The sequence below is a fragment of the Euprymna scolopes genome, chromosome 32 (assembly GCF_053919585.1).
Source record: "Euprymna scolopes isolate OS-2025 chromosome 32, ASM5391958v1, whole genome shotgun sequence".
Lineage (NCBI taxonomy): Eukaryota > Metazoa > Mollusca > Cephalopoda > Sepiida > Sepiolidae > Euprymna > Euprymna scolopes.
The window spans coordinates 67,886,832-67,902,913 of record NC_136513.1 but is presented as its reverse complement, the minus strand read 5'-3'; the positions used below and the strand labels follow the sequence as shown (position 1 = coordinate 67,902,913).

General features: G+C 34.5%; 1 protein-coding gene across 1 annotated transcript in view; it reads right to left on the bottom strand.

The window, feature by feature from the left end:
* LOC145256408 (lipoxygenase homology domain-containing protein 1-like) overlaps positions 1-16,082 on the bottom strand; it is a 798,046-nt gene that overhangs the window by 763,171 nt on the left and 18,793 nt on the right. Inside the window, exons 2-3 of the mRNA XM_080115275.1 lie at positions 11,392-11,621; positions 4,390-4,497 (exon numbers count right to left, since the gene is read on the bottom strand). Of these exons, the coding sequence (XP_079971401.1) occupies positions 4,390-4,497; positions 11,392-11,620 (337 nt within the window). The 5' untranslated portion in view covers position 11,621. The remainder of the gene's footprint in view (positions 1-4,389; positions 4,498-11,391; positions 11,622-16,082) is intronic.

Below are 16,082 nucleotides of genomic sequence, written 5' to 3'. Positions count from 1 at the left end.
CCTAAAACACTGTAATAGCTAAAAAAAAATTCGGGTCATCTATTACGTTAAATTTATATGTGAAACTAAATTTTAAAAGAATTCATGTGTTTCTTAATCAACAAATTTTTCAGGGTGTTCATTCGTGATCTCATTTTTGCTTCGAGGGATTTGTTGAAGACTTCCATATACTACTACAACAATCATAATTTTTTATATAGTAAAATAATCTACTTAACTTTTATATTTACATGGAAATATAAGATTAAATATGAAACGAAATATAAGAAAAACATTTTAGTAAAAATTTATCAATTATTTAAAAAAATATGCAATTACATTTTTGTGGCAGACAAATTTTCAGTCTCCATCTGTGTATTTGCTTCTGTCTTATCGGTAGAAAGAATATAAAGTAAGCTGATAAAATTGCTTCAATAATAACCATGAATCGTTTATTACTCAATGGGAGTTCATGGCCTTTTATCAGCATATTGAAAATTTGCTTTTATGACAAGTAAACACTACTAACAGACAGGAGATGCCGAAATCAAAGAAACGCTGGCTGTCTAGTATAGAAGTGTAAAAAAAACTCAAAGTCCATTAATTCATTAAAGTTTTTTTGTCAGGTTTGTAAATGACCAGGCAAAAGCCAAAATTTTTCCTTTTTTTTTCTTTTTTGGCGCAAGTAAAATAAATTTACATCAGTTTTTGTTATTATTATGAATATAGATTTTAATATCACTAGGTACTTAAAAATAATAAATGTCCATCATTTTATTTTAAGTGCCAACAATGTAAAATTAAGTTAGACATGTTTTTTAAGGAATCGGTTTTGGAATCAGAAATTAGAGTATCCCCCCCCCCCCGATACCGATTCAGATACCCTGAAAAGTTCCGATTTTTCCGCTTCCCAATTTCAATTCTGATTAATCGTCCCAACACTACTATATAGTCATACATTAAGGCAATTTCATGGTCGTACACTATCATCCTCCACTCCTTTTTTAAAAAATGAGATTGCTTAATTGCCAAAGATGCAATTCAAATAAAAAAATCTGATGTCACTTTGTGTCAAACATGAAACTCAAACTGAAATATACAGACTAAGATCAAAGTGTAGTATTTGTTTTGTCCAAAGATGGTACAATAATATCGTGGGGCTTGTGTGTGGACCAGACGCCCATAGAATTGAAATATGTCAGAAACTCCTACAAAAGTTTTGAAGAAAGAACCCGACAAGCAGATATGTTCTAAAACTACATTAAACAGGGGTTTAGCTTTAACAACTAAACAACTAAACAACTAGCATGTTTTCGTTTTAAGAAAGATATTACAATAATATTGTTGGATTCACATCTGCACAGGACATCCATAAAATAGAAATATCTCACAAACTCCTACAAGTGCACAACTGCAGAATTTCCACAGGTCCTACTAGTAATTCTTAATACAGCTATGTGCCCTCTAGGCAGGTAACTGATAAAGCATATGTAATGATGGTGGTGGAGTAGAATTTTTTTCTCTTCTTTGTAGAGGAACTAGAACAGACACTGCTGATCTTAAAATGAGTGGCCTACCCATTTGCATGTGGCAGGTAGGTTTAAACTTACTAAAATCAGAGAGAATTGTCACAAAAAATGCGCAATAATACTGCAGAGATAGTTTTCGGGGAAAATGTGATCTGCAAGTTAAATAGTTAAAATCCCTTTTCTAATGAAGATGATGTATTTTAAATGTAAAAGTGCGAAACTATTGAGAAAGACACACGTTTTCTTGTTGTCTTGTTATTACATAATACAATGATTGAATTCAATAAAGTTGGCTGTGGGTTACTGTTACAGTTGGTCTAACATTGTTCTACATGAATATTATGTATCATTCATAAAATATCATACAACTAATTCCTACATTTCTCATGAAAAAGATCATATGTTCATTACATCTGTGGCAACTTCATTGCGAAATGATTCTTATGAACGCTAAAAAGCAAATGGCTTTAATTGCAACCTCTTTCTTTACTTTATTGGAATTCGCTTTCTACCTAGTGACCTTGCTATTCTCTCTCAATATTTCATTTATTTCCATTTTTATATGCATGTCCATTTATATCTTACATTTTTTTTTTCTAAAACATAACTTTTATATCCAATTAATATTAAATGCTGGTTTTTCGCTATCTCAAGGACATTATTGTTGTCCAAAATGGCATCTACCACATGGACCATGCAACACATCCAACAAGTATGTCTCTATGTTGGTCATGTTGGTTGAAAAGTTAAAACTTACAACGTTAAAAATTGCACTTGGTTCATTTCTTTTATGTACTAAACTGAATATTAATGTTTGTTTTTGTTTATAAATTATAATAAATAAATGTGATTATTTTATATAAAGGTTCTTTGAAAACCGTATTTCCATTGCCAAAATGACAAGCTTTATAGACGAGTGGATTTTAATTAGGTTCTATCCTATCCCTGTGGCACTTGTGATAAATGTCTTACAAACCATATGCCATGAATCAACCCAAGGATTGTGTGAAATTTGGTATGATGAAACTATTCAAAAGCCGTTACATAGATGTGACTTGAGAGAGATGAATGTCGCCTTGGCGGCATGAGCTCAAAACATGCTGCATGATAGCTATCCATCATGCACTGCCCCATATGACCCCGAAAACTAATAGGGGAGGGGGGGCATGGTGTTACGTTTATAATCCTCCTCCCTGTTTTTCATCTTCCCTCTACATGTCCTCTCCCTTCTCTGCTGAGCCATATTAAACAAAGCATAAAAGATAAACATTTTTATAAAATTTGATCCACTTTCAGTAGCAATAATCATAGTATGTGTGCGGTCGATAAATACGTTTTCTCCTTAACTGAAGATATTCTGTCCAACAATTTTTATCAAAACTAAAATTATTTTATTAAAATGTCACATTTGTCTGCTTAGATCTCTGAAAATGTTTAGATTTCACACAATGCTTTCATTAAAACAAAACAATAAAACGCATTTACAATAGAACGTATAAAAGTGATGAGGAAAGGAATTTCGAAGTGTACACTCCTTAGAATTACAAGTTTTTGTATGAGTAACATTTTCCCAAAATAGCTGCCATGACTTTTAATAAGAATATATGGAAATTACTTTTTTTTGTTGAGCTCATTCATTAAAGCTGATTATAACTGCTATTTTACTGCCTACTTAAAAGACTTAAAATAATTATGGGAGAGTGGTTTCCTCTAGATATTACTGAATTATTCTTTTGTGAAAATAAAAATGGAAAAGCACAAAGAACATTGGATTTCATTACATATGAATAGAAGCAGATTTTTTTTTTCTCTCCTTATTTGAAATACTTTATCAGAATCCAAATAGGAAATCGGACTAGTGCATTTTATCAAAAACTAGAAAAACACCCGTCCCATGATAGATAAAAATAATTCTCCAGACAGAACAGTTTTACAGAACTTACAAGAATTAAAATCAAATTGTACTTTTTACAAAGATTTAAATCCAGATATAATGATACTAAACCTTATGTCAAAAATCCTTATTCTAATATCAATTAAATTCCATTACATGATTTTGATTTTAGAAAGTGTCTAAAATTTGAACCTAAAGGGTTTTTTTATTAAGGAGAATTTGAAAATCAGAGAATTTTGCTCAACTATGTTTCATGCAAATCTAATTATGTAATGAATATGAGTACATCCGGGTCCTTCTTCCTTATGAGATTATGATTGGCTGGTTAAGCCATATGTACCGACTGGTGAAGACACGTGAAGAGAAATGTTGAAAGGTATGCAAGCCTTATGCTATGAACACTAGCTACAAATACAACACTCGTTCAGGACGGCAACTTACCAGATTGTTACTTGAACAGAAGCAAGACTGGTCTGCTACTGCAAACGTTTCACAGGATCATATCATCTAATATATTTAAATTTTCATATGACAAGTTGTGCCCATATTATATCCACTAAAATCTAAAATCATCCCAAAGAAAATAAAATTTAATAAATATTTATCATTATCTATTGTTAAAATTTTACAAAAATCAGAAACAGCTGAATTTATATGAAGTGCTACCATTCCCACTTTGCATCCCTTCATAAAACTAAATTAAACTAAATATAGATTACATTTGGACTTCTTATACTTAGAAACTGTGTCCAAAATTCATAATGATCGGTTAATTAGTTTAGAAATGAATCCTATACTTACGAATATATAAAAATATAAACATATCTGATTTTATATAAGTATAAATATGTCATTATAATTTGCTATGAAATACAGAATATTCTAAATGCTAAAATAATTTGTTGCTTCATTACTCATGAACATCAGCGATCATCCTGTTTATGTAAAATGGATATTGAAATGATAAGCTATTTAGCAAGGACTTACCGGCAGCACATGAATCAGACTGTGTGATTGATCGTCTGTAAAGTGAGGAATGTAATTGTGAAACAGAATTTGCGGAACGAGACCTCGAGCCATTTTGCTGATAAACAGCTGGAAAATAAAAACGATAAATAATCATTCATTAAAAAAGATTAAATCTCTTTTATTCAATAAAATAAAGTAGAAAAGGTGTTTGATCTGAGAGTATACTTTCAAATCATTTTTAATGTATAACCAACTATTCAATCCATGCTACATATATAAATGGACCATTCATAACGATTTACACTGACCTGACACTGGTTGTTGATGACATTATATATATATATACAAATATATATATATATATATATATATATATATATATATATATATATATATATATATATATATATATATATATATATATATATATATTGTGCTTGTGAGAGTTTTCTTTCTTAGGAGTTAATCTAATGAAACTATTGTGTAATGTGTAATAGTTCTCAATAACAAGTAGAGGTATATTTTAGTATAAATATTTTATTTATGCAGACATTATGACTACATATGTGCATGCATATCTTGGCTTTCACCTTATTCAAGATTTAGCCTCAGCATTCGTTTTTTTTTTCAGTGTCAGGTAATGCCAAGACATAGGTTCCACTATATATATATATATATATATATATATATATATATATATATATATATATATATAGTGGAACCGGTATCTCAGCATTACCCGACACTGAAAAATATATATATGACTGACTTCATCATCAAGAAGACATCAGTGACGTTCATGTGACCTGTGCCATGAGAGGTGTTGAGTGCTGGACTAACCACAGATTGCCCAGGGCTGTATTGATGCTGCACATTGCACCGCCCCACGGGAACTGACCCAAGATTGTCAGGGCCTCATATAATGTTGCCAAACTGAAGTACCCATCCTACCGGGCACGATTCCAGCAAGTGCTAGATGAGAAACTCCAAGATCGTGTGACCACCAAAGACAGCACTGAGAAATGGATCTCTTCCAAGGAAAGAGTCAGTGAAACTACGAAGGAAGACCAGAACCTACACAGACTGGTTCGATGAGAATGATGAAAAAAACAAACAATCAATACATGTCAAGAACAAGTATTACATAGAGTGGCTGAATGACCCATCCTCCGACTTCAAGAACAAGAAGTTCAAGGTCCTCCAGGCCAAAGTTCAGACTGATCTCTGAGCAATGCAGGGCCAGTGGTGGCGGGACAAGCAGCTGAAGTCCAACATTACATTGACACTAACAATGGCAAGAAATTTTTCAGCTCACTGAAAACTGTTTTTGGTCCCTCTATCTCTGGTAGTGGCGAACTATTATCGTCAGACAGGAAGACCCTTATCAAGAACTATGAGGGTCTCAGTAAGTGCTGGCAGGATCACTTAAGCACTCAACTGAACTGACCCTCATCAATTGGCTCAGACGCCCTAAATCAGATGCTCCAACAGCCCATACAAGATTTGCTCACAAAATCGCTTACCATACCATCGATTCACCAAACAATCTCTGGCAGAGCATCAGGAAAGGATGGTATCTCTGCTAATATCTACAAGGCAGTAGGCCCCGACTCCTTAGGGCCTTCTACGATGTCCTGCTCACTGTCTGGGAGGATAAGACGATGCCAGACGACTTCCATTATGTCCTGATTGTCTCCCTCTATAAGAACAAGGTAAGTCATACTATGGGAACTACAAGGGCATTTCCCTCCTCTCAATTGCCAGGAAGATCTTTGCGTGGGTCATCCTAAACAGACTTATCACAATCTCTAAACAGACCCTTCCTGAGGCATAGTGCAGCTTCAGATCTGGCATGATATTCACTGTGAAACAACTTCAAGAGAATTCCATTGAACAGAACAAGACCTTCTACTCAGTATTCATTGGCCAAAGCCTTCAACACCGTCAACAGGGGCACTTTGAACAGTCCATGAACATATCAGATGTCCTCCAAAGTTTCTGTCAATGATCAAACTCTTTCATAATGGCATGACTGGCCAAGTACTCTCCAATGGCAATGTGATGGATGCTTTTAAGATCAGCAATGGCGTTGATGCAGACTTGCATACTAGCCTCAGTTTTCTTCAATGTCTTTTTCATCTCTATGTTGTTTCATGCTGTCCAAGATCTGGAGAAGGGGGTCTACATACGTTACTGCTTGGACGGCTCCTTCTTCAACCTGTGTTTACTAACAGCAAAGATGGGGAGTCTGCAAACTCTCCTTCAAGAGGTTCTCTTTGCCGACATCTCGTGCAATTAGTGGCTCACACAGAACAAGACCTGCAACAGATGCTGGGCCGTTTCTCTGAGGCATCCAAGCTCTACGGCTTGACAATCAGTCTTGGTAAAACAGAGGTGCTCCACCAACCTTCACCATACTCACACTCCCTCCCCCTACCATTGATGACACACCACTTGCCAACATGGAATATTTCAAATATCTGGGGAGCACCATATCCTGTGATTGGACAGAGAAATTAACACTAGAATCAGCAAGGTAATGCAAGTCAAGTACTGGGCAGACTCCACAATCAAGTGCTCAACAAACACAAAATCCGCCTACAAAACTGTGGTTGTGAGACGTGGACACTGTATCGCAGGCATATCAAGAAACTGGAGTTTTTCCACATGCCAGCTCTCCACTCCATCCTGGGATCCAGGTGGCAGGATTGCATCACCAATCTGGAGATCCTTGGCCATGCAAAGTTCACCAACATAGAGGCCATCATCATCAAGACCCAACTTCAAGGGGTTGGATACATGATTCGAATGGAGGACTGTTGGATGCTGAGACGCCTGATATACAGGGCAAAAGAAATCAAGGTTCACAAAAACTGCAGTATGAGGACATGGTCAAAGCCAATCTCTAGTAGTGCCACATCACTGAAAGACCTGGAGGATTATGCCATGGATAGACTAAAATGGCGAGGCTCAGTTCATAGAGCTACTGCCAATTTTGAAGAGGCTCGATGCCAGAGAGAGACACCGCAGAGCAGGCTAAGCAGTGATCATAACAACTGACTTCCGATGTCCCCACTGTTCAAGATTTTTGCCTCTAGGTTGGGGCCAGAGAGCCACTTCCATATTCATAGATAAGATGCAAAACGAAAACGTCATTATCTGATTCGATGGACAATCAACTATATGTGTGTGTGTGTGTGTGTGTGTGTGTGTGTGTGTGTGTGTGTGTGTGTGTGTGTGTGTGTGTGTGTTCACTGTCGGATGTGGTCTAATTAGGCTAAGCCTTAAATAAGTTGATAGCTGAAACATGTATACTAATATGTAGCCATGTTATGTCTGTATCACTAAAAATATATATTTACATATATATAATACTTATATATATATATATTTTCCCCACTTTTTATCTGTGTCAAAACCAAAACGTAGATTCCATGAACAAAGCTTCTTTCTTAGAAGTGCACGCCTGTGGAACTCTGTTCCGTTTGCCTGTTTCCCACCTGCCTACAACCTGGATGTCTTCAAGTCTAACATAAACAAATTCCTGATGAACCGCCCCTTAAGTAAGAAATGTTCATTTTTCAGGTACTCCATATTTTTGGGAAGGGAGTATTGTAGGGGAATAAGGGCAAACGACACGGATTACAGAGTAGACCAGAGGGTAACTTCCCTTAAGGGACAGAGAGAGTCCTGACACCAGAAGAAAATGGATGTTTTTATCCCTCATGGGAACGATGCCCACTTGAATCAGAGTAAGACTCTAGAATGAATCATATTGCCTAATGCTCATGATAGAGCCACCACGAAAGTGAGTACTGTTTTATTGTATTGTTCTGTATTGTAGTGTTGCTGTTTTCATTCACATTTGTCGATATTGTAATAAATATGCATTTATTTACTTGGGCTTAGTTAGTCATTGTATGTTATTTATGCTTGTAAGTATTTTCTACTGCAAGTTAATTCAATTAACAATAAGGCTCTAAATCTTACAACAAAGTGATTCATTGAATTTGTACAAACCTTTATACGTATTTATAATTAATATTTCTTTACATTGCAGGTATGCATCAGATAAATCGAGTTTTGAGAATATTTTTCCTTTATTTATTTCAGGATAAAATGAAGGAATGAGTAACTGCTATTTTAAACAAGCAAATAATCGATAAATTCACGAATTTTCTAATTTTTATTTTACATAAAATCTGGGACTAAGCATTATAATTTGTTTTACTTAGAACTTCATTTCTTTTCAAGCGGTGCACTTCAATTACAATTATTTTTGGAGCTGCAAAGAATACTTATCTTTTTGTCTAAAAATCGATTATGTATTAGTTTTTTTTTTTTTAATTTTAATGTTGCTTCTGTGTCGAGCACATTCTTACCCTTTTGGAAAAAAATGTTTAGAAATTTGATTTTTCTTTTTCAGTGGGGTTGTGGACTAGTACAGATGACAACTATTTCACAAATTTGTGTTGGGTAGCGTCCATAATAAAAAAAAGGAATATTTCTAAAAGCATCACAAATAAGTTTAATTCGTTTCAAAAATCGGTTTTTAAAATGTAATTCAATGATTTGTGCTCTGTTTTTCACTGGACCTAATAAAAGAAATTTATTACTTATTATTTTATGAGCCTAGCGATGTTAAGACAAAAAATACGAATACCTGAATACATTTTTTACATATCAAATTCAAATTAAAAACTTAAATTTTACATTTTTTACATATCAAATTCAAATTAAAAACTTAAATTTTACATTTTTTACATATCAAATTCAAATTAAAAACTTAAATTTTACATTTTTTACATATCAAATTCAAATTAAAAACTTAAATTTTACATTTTTAAATGTGGGTTTGTGTAACAAATTTAGTGTCAATTGATAAAGTTTTTGTATCTCTCGAATATACATGCTCCAACTCGTATATTATACTAGCTGGCATATCCAACGATTGAATGATGATCTATGAGTGTGTCACACTCCAATATTTTTATTGTCATTGAAATCGGTGAAATCGCCTATTTTTCAATCAAATCGATTGATTCCCTGCTCTAGTTGGGGACCCATCGCCATGCACTGGGAGGAAGCTTCATGTTCCTCGCCGCAGTGACTTAGACCACAATAAATTATAGTCTACATTGCACTGTAGAGAACCTACCGTTGATTTTATAAAAATATGTTTTTATCTATAATGACTTGAATTAAAGTTTAAAATGCAAAAGTCAAGTATAATTGTGCACTAAACAGAAACATTCATTTCAAACTCACCCCTGTCATATCAAAGAATCTACTGTTGATTTTATATGCCTGGCCTTACTGCTTGTGCCGTGATAATGATTTGAATTTAAGTTTAAAATGAAAAAGTCAAGTATCATGGTGCAATTGTGCTTTAAATATAAACATTCATTTTGAATGGACCTCCCTGTCATATCAAAGAACCTATTGTTGATTTTATATGTCGGGCGTTTCAGCTTGTGTGATAATAAAATTCTTCAAATGCACTTGAGATGTTAGGCTGTGTAAGATGTTAACGTTGGTCAAAATCGCCTGTTCCTTCTTTCATCGGCTTATTTCGATTATCGATTATCGATACTTATCGAAGACATTCTAATACAAAGCCTATCTAAGAACACCATGAGGCACGTAAAGTACCTCCATCTGAAATTTCTTAATAATAGGTGCAACCGTTATGAGTCCATAAGAAACGAACTCACACACACACACACACACACACACACACACACACACACACACACAGTTCCTTTTATATAAAAGTAGAGCAGAGATATAAAGAACATATTTTTCTTTCAGTTTCAAACACCATTATCTCTTTCAATCTCCTTATAGAGCAAAATTGTCACATAAAGCAGGAAGATGTTTAAAAAAGTGAATCAAGTGTATGACTCTGATGCATATTAATACACTTCTTAAAGAACTCAGGTTCCTGGTTGCCAATGGTGACACTTGCTATTGTCCCCACATAAAAATATCCAACCCTGATTAGCAACCAAATTTCAGCAGCATGTTCCACAACATTTACCCATTTCCTGTGTCATCGATCGCCTTTTAAAAATCAATAAAACCAATGAAGCGGCATTAATGCTGCTCCCCATCCATTTCTTCTCAAGTTGTCCAGCTATGAGCACCATGTCCTATTTAACTCCTATTTCACCTGTGCAATATTATCTTAGCCACAACAATTGGGTCAGTGTTATATTTCGTTTTATATATTTATGTTAATCACTGAAGTGGACAAAGAACTTAGTAACGATGTGTTTATTCCACCATCTTTTTATTCATGCAATGGAACAAGCATAAACATTGAAGTTTTGCTAAATCCCATTTAACAATCCATACAATAAAAGTGTCTAACTCCCAAATCACATATGCAAATTTAATTTTCAAAAGCGAAAAGGAGATGCTTAATCTTAATAGTAACTAATATTAATAAAAAAAGAAAAGAATAATTGCATATTTAAATTTAATTTGTTTTAAATATTTATATCCTTGGAAAGAGAATAAAATAAAAATAACACCTTGATTGCTTGACTGACTTTTTGCTGAAAGAAAAATTATTTTTCATTTAATTAAATTTTTGCCTTCTTTTTCTTATTGATTAGTTTCGTTTCAGTGATTTTAAGTAGTGTATAGAAATTAAACTTGCGAAACGATAGCAAGCAAAGTCAGCCAATACAAACAATAAAATAAGATAAAATTGAATAAAAGAAAACAATTTTTCTTTGTTATTTTAAAACAAAGTCAATAGTTTTCAATATCGTTGTCTTTTTTTTGTTTTTTTGTTTTTTAAGTTAATATCTATTTTCGCCTGGTGATGAGATCAGTAGTCTGAATAATCTGAATAATCCAAATTATAAATTTTTATCTAAAAAAAATCACGAAACATAAAAGAGTAAATTCTTCAATAAAATAGATTAATCTCACAAAATATCCATTCTTCATTTTTATATTTTTTTATTAAAAAAACATTTTTGAGAAGCGATAATTTCAATGCTATCTTACCCCTTCTTTGTTGTCTGCCTGTTTCATTTGGGCTTGTAGCAAATGGTGGTTTTACATAATTGTGAATTCCCACTGATGGTGGTCGTGGTCGTGGTAGAGGTAGCGAAGTCATTATCCATTTCATGGCTTCTGAGTTACTGAATGGCTGTGACATGTTAGAATAATCGCGACCTCTTTCACCACCATTAATGATCATCTTGTTGAATTCCGGTGAATATTTGGAATACATTCTGAAAAATAAAATATGAAAGTATTTTGCTGTTAACTTGAAATTGAATGATCCCCAAGTAATTTTATTTTTTGCTAAACACAGGCATTTTTACATGCGTCCTCCATACTATTATTTTCTTTGTTCTCTCTCACTCAACTTTTAAATGTTTTTTGTTGTTGGTCTGTCAAGCTTTACTTTTAAATGTTTTTTGTTGTTGGTCTGTCAAACTTTACTTTTAAATATCAATTTTCTATAGCTATCATGTTTAGGTCTGAAATAGCATTGTTTTGTTATACTCGAGTTTAAAATATCGTTATTTTTAGTCTTTTCAACTTTTTAATATCATTTTTTTTTTTTTTACATACCAAATACTGAAAAGGATTAACATTTTCAAGAATTATCATCACAGATTAGTAATTCAAAACTAAATTTGAGTTCACAACTACAAACCTGAATTAAAGATTAAAAGCTAAATATTCTGGTTCTTAATCTTTGATGAAATTCAAGCAGGAAGTATATGTTGGCAATGTTATGGTATATCAAGTTAGTTCATCAGGATGGCTCAGACAGATAAGCAAAAAAAAAGAAACTGTGTATAAGTTTGTTTATTGTCAGGGGCACATAACTGTGGGCTAACTATGGCACTTAAAGGATTAGCTACAGGAAATTATCTTATAATACATCTAATACAACAGGCAAGGTGATAGCTTTTGTCTTTGGAGCTTATCAAGATGTAATCATGATATAAGTACTTGAAAAGGGGGGAAGTATTAACACGCGTAAATAGAAGAGAACTGAATGAAACAGTATAATCGAAACATATATGGAAGCTGAGAGAAGGTTTACATTTCCTCATCGATAATATACTCATTTACACTGCACAGATTACAGTAGCAGAATTCGTCAACTGTTTGCAATGTTTAAGTATTTTCGGATCAAGTGTACTGATATCAAAGGAAAGTAAAATTGGAAAATAACGAAAGTTTATCTTGTTTCTCCAAATCCTTCTGGTTGAAACTAAGAAATTTTCAGCAACCTCATATAATCAGTAAATTATTCAAATATTAGTATTTTTAAACTACCGTAAATAAAATATTTAAAAACCAAATTATAATGACAATCGCATGATAGATCATATGTCTAAAACTTTAACTACATGATACACGAAAGAAATTGAAAATAAATTAATTTCATATCGTTCAAATCATTCACGATGACAATGTTGACAATCTCATCATATGTGGTTTAACATCCGTTTTACATGCTGATATGTGTTGGACAGCATTTAGTAACTAATTTACAAACTACCCATCTTTGCCAGATCTTTATTAACCACCTTTTGTAATGCAACATACTTTTATACACGTGTTAACATGTAGACGTTCGGGACCCAACACGTTGTAGCAGAGTATGTCACATGGAACAGAAGGTAAGTAATAACTCAATTCACTTTTTCCTGTTGTAACAGCAACATTTATTTCCTCAAATAAAACGTAATTGTGATCTCTCTCTCTCTCTCTCTCTCTCTCTCTCTCTCTCTCTCTCTCTCTCTCTCTCTCTCTCTGACCTGTCTTTACCGTGACGCCACTTTGCATATGGCTCGTCATCCACCATACATGTGTCTGCACTCTGTTAGATTTTTGGGTCAACTCCATCCTTATCTTTTATGTTTCCACCAACTGATCCTACTACTTCAACTGCTCTACAATTACTAATCCAAACACTCTCATCTATTCTTTCAATGTAAGTATATCACCATTTCTCATTATTATACTACCTAGATTCAAATTTCTTCTAAAGTTGAAGCCAGGCTTTAAAATTTATGTTATACATCCATTCTATGATTCTCATACTATTTTTCTCCATGCAACACATGTCCTCAACCCTCATTGGCCAGGTTTCACTTCCATACATCATTACACGCCATACACTGATAGACTCTTTCCTTGTCAACGGCAGTGGGGAGGTTAACGACACAGGCTGATAACCTGGGTGTGCCAAGTTCGAGCGCTGGTTATTCCAGCAACTTTCACGTGGTCCCTTCGTAAGTATTCGATATCCTTCTAGAAAGAATTATTACTAGAAAGATATTGATGGAAACGAATACTAACAATAGTCATCATGATGAATAATGTTCAACAACAATAATAATGTTCAGTAATATTCAAACTTACTCTATCTGCTTCTAACTCTTGTATCACACAAGCGCGCACACTTCCATGCGATAAAAACCCCATTTCATATTCAGAAAAAGCAACTCACAATTTTCATTATTATAAAATCAATAACTTTCTATTATGTGTTTAGTCACACACATTCTTTCTTTCTCAGAAAGGTATTTTCAAAAATAATTGCATGCAAATGCGTCTGAAGCGATGTAAGGTGATTTTCTCTAAACAAGATTAATTTTTATAGACCTAAGAAGCTGACATTTTAATATGTCATCTGAGATTTCAATTTCAGTTGTTGGTGTACATTTCAAGTATCTCTGATTTTTATAAGCTGAGTTATTTAGAATTTACTCAACTTAAATGGGTAACGTTATGATGTCAATTCTGAATTACGTATTTTTATGGTTGCAATAAAATTGGTCAAGCTAATAAAAAATTTCGTATGAGGGACGTGCAATAAGTAATGCCCCTGACCCACTTCCAGTTGTCTGATCTAGCTGAAATTTTGCATGTGCAATGATTTATATCTCTATGGGTTATGTGGCAAATTACAGCTCTGAACTCATTGTGGTTTCTTCTTTACAGGTGTTTGAACTGAGTCAGGTGTGAAATGGAACCTGTTGAATGTCGAGCAGTGATCCGGTTTTTGTATTTGAAAGGATGCACACCACAAGAGACTTTTGATGAAAGGAAAGAAACTTATGGTGATAATGCCCCATCATATGACCTTGTAAAACGTTGGCATCGTGAATTCAAACATGGCCGGAAGTCTGTGGAAACAGCTCCCAGACCTGGTCGGCCCTCTTCTGCCATTGATGAGGCATCTGTCCCTCAAGTTAAGGCTGCCATTTTGGAAGATCGGCGCATTACTATTCGCCAAATAGCCCAAGATGTCAAGATTAATACAGGGTCTGTGGAAACTATCATTCATCACCATTTGCATATGTATAAGGTGTCTGCCAGATGGATTCCCAGGTTCCTCACACCATTCCAGAAGCGAGAACGCGTTGAGTGCTCGAGGATGAATTTGGATATGTGCCACGAAGATGAGTCAAAGTTTTTCAAAAGACTGATTACACAGGATGAAACCTGGGTCCATCACTATGATCCAGAGACCAAAGCCCAATCAATGCAGTGGAAGCACTTGGACTCACCATCTCCAAAGAAGGCAAGGGTGCAGCCCTCCGCTAGCAAGGTCATGCTCACAGTCTTTTGGGACCAGGACGGAGTAGTGATGACAGATTTCCTGGTAAAGGGTACCACAATTACAGGAGCTTATTATGCTTCACTTTTGAGGAAATTAAGAGAAGCTATCAAAATCAAGAGGCATGGCAAGATCAGCAAAGGTACCCTCCTCCTGCAGAACAATGCTCCAGTCCACAACTCGCATGTCGCCAGATCAGAAGTACGGGCGTGTGGTTATAAAATCTTTCCCCATCCTCCCTACTCTCCTGACCTTGCACCCTCTGACTTTCACCTCTTCCCAACCATGAAGTTGTTTTTGAAAGGAAAGTGTTTCCCAGATGATGCAGCCTTGATTTCTGAAGTCACGTTGTGGTTGGAGGACCAACCTGGGGTGTTCTACAAAAATGGTCTCCAGAGCTGCATCAAACGATGGGCGAAATACATAACTCTGGGTGGTTCCTATGTAGTGAAACACTAATAACTGTGCCAAGTTTCGTTGCTCTACTGCTATGAGAAGTGGGTCAGGGGCATTACTTATTGCACGCCCCTCGTATAAAAGAATCTATGGTCTAGAAAAAAAAAAAGCTGATCTGCAGTTATTAATTGAATAGCTTATCAGCTAAGAGAACTACTTTAACTATATTTCAACGTCATAAAAAATGGCATCACCAATAGGATCTTCGTCAAATATCGAAGAATCTGAGCAATCAAAAGTATGAATGCAATGCTTTAAGTTATGATACAACTAAATACATGGAAGACAGGAAGAAATCATGAGTATATATATGTTGTTTTTTTTGCTTTTTTTTTTTTGTTTTTTTTTACAAGGGAGTGACCACTTATCCAGGTTCGAAGACCATTGGAGGATAAGGGTGAATGAATGTAAGGTGGTGTGTAGTAATCGTTAATGGTGAAAGTTGGGTAGAATTTGATTATTTAAGAGGACGGTCCAACAAGAACTTGTTTACATTGGACTTAATGCCTACTATATTGTAATCAGCCGGGAAGGAGACTGACTTGTTTTTTGGGGTTTTTTTGTTTGTTTGTCCCCCCCCCCCCGCTAAAGGAATTGAATAGCTCTGGGTTTTTTTTTTTTTTTTGTTTTTCTAAAGAAAAAAAACTCA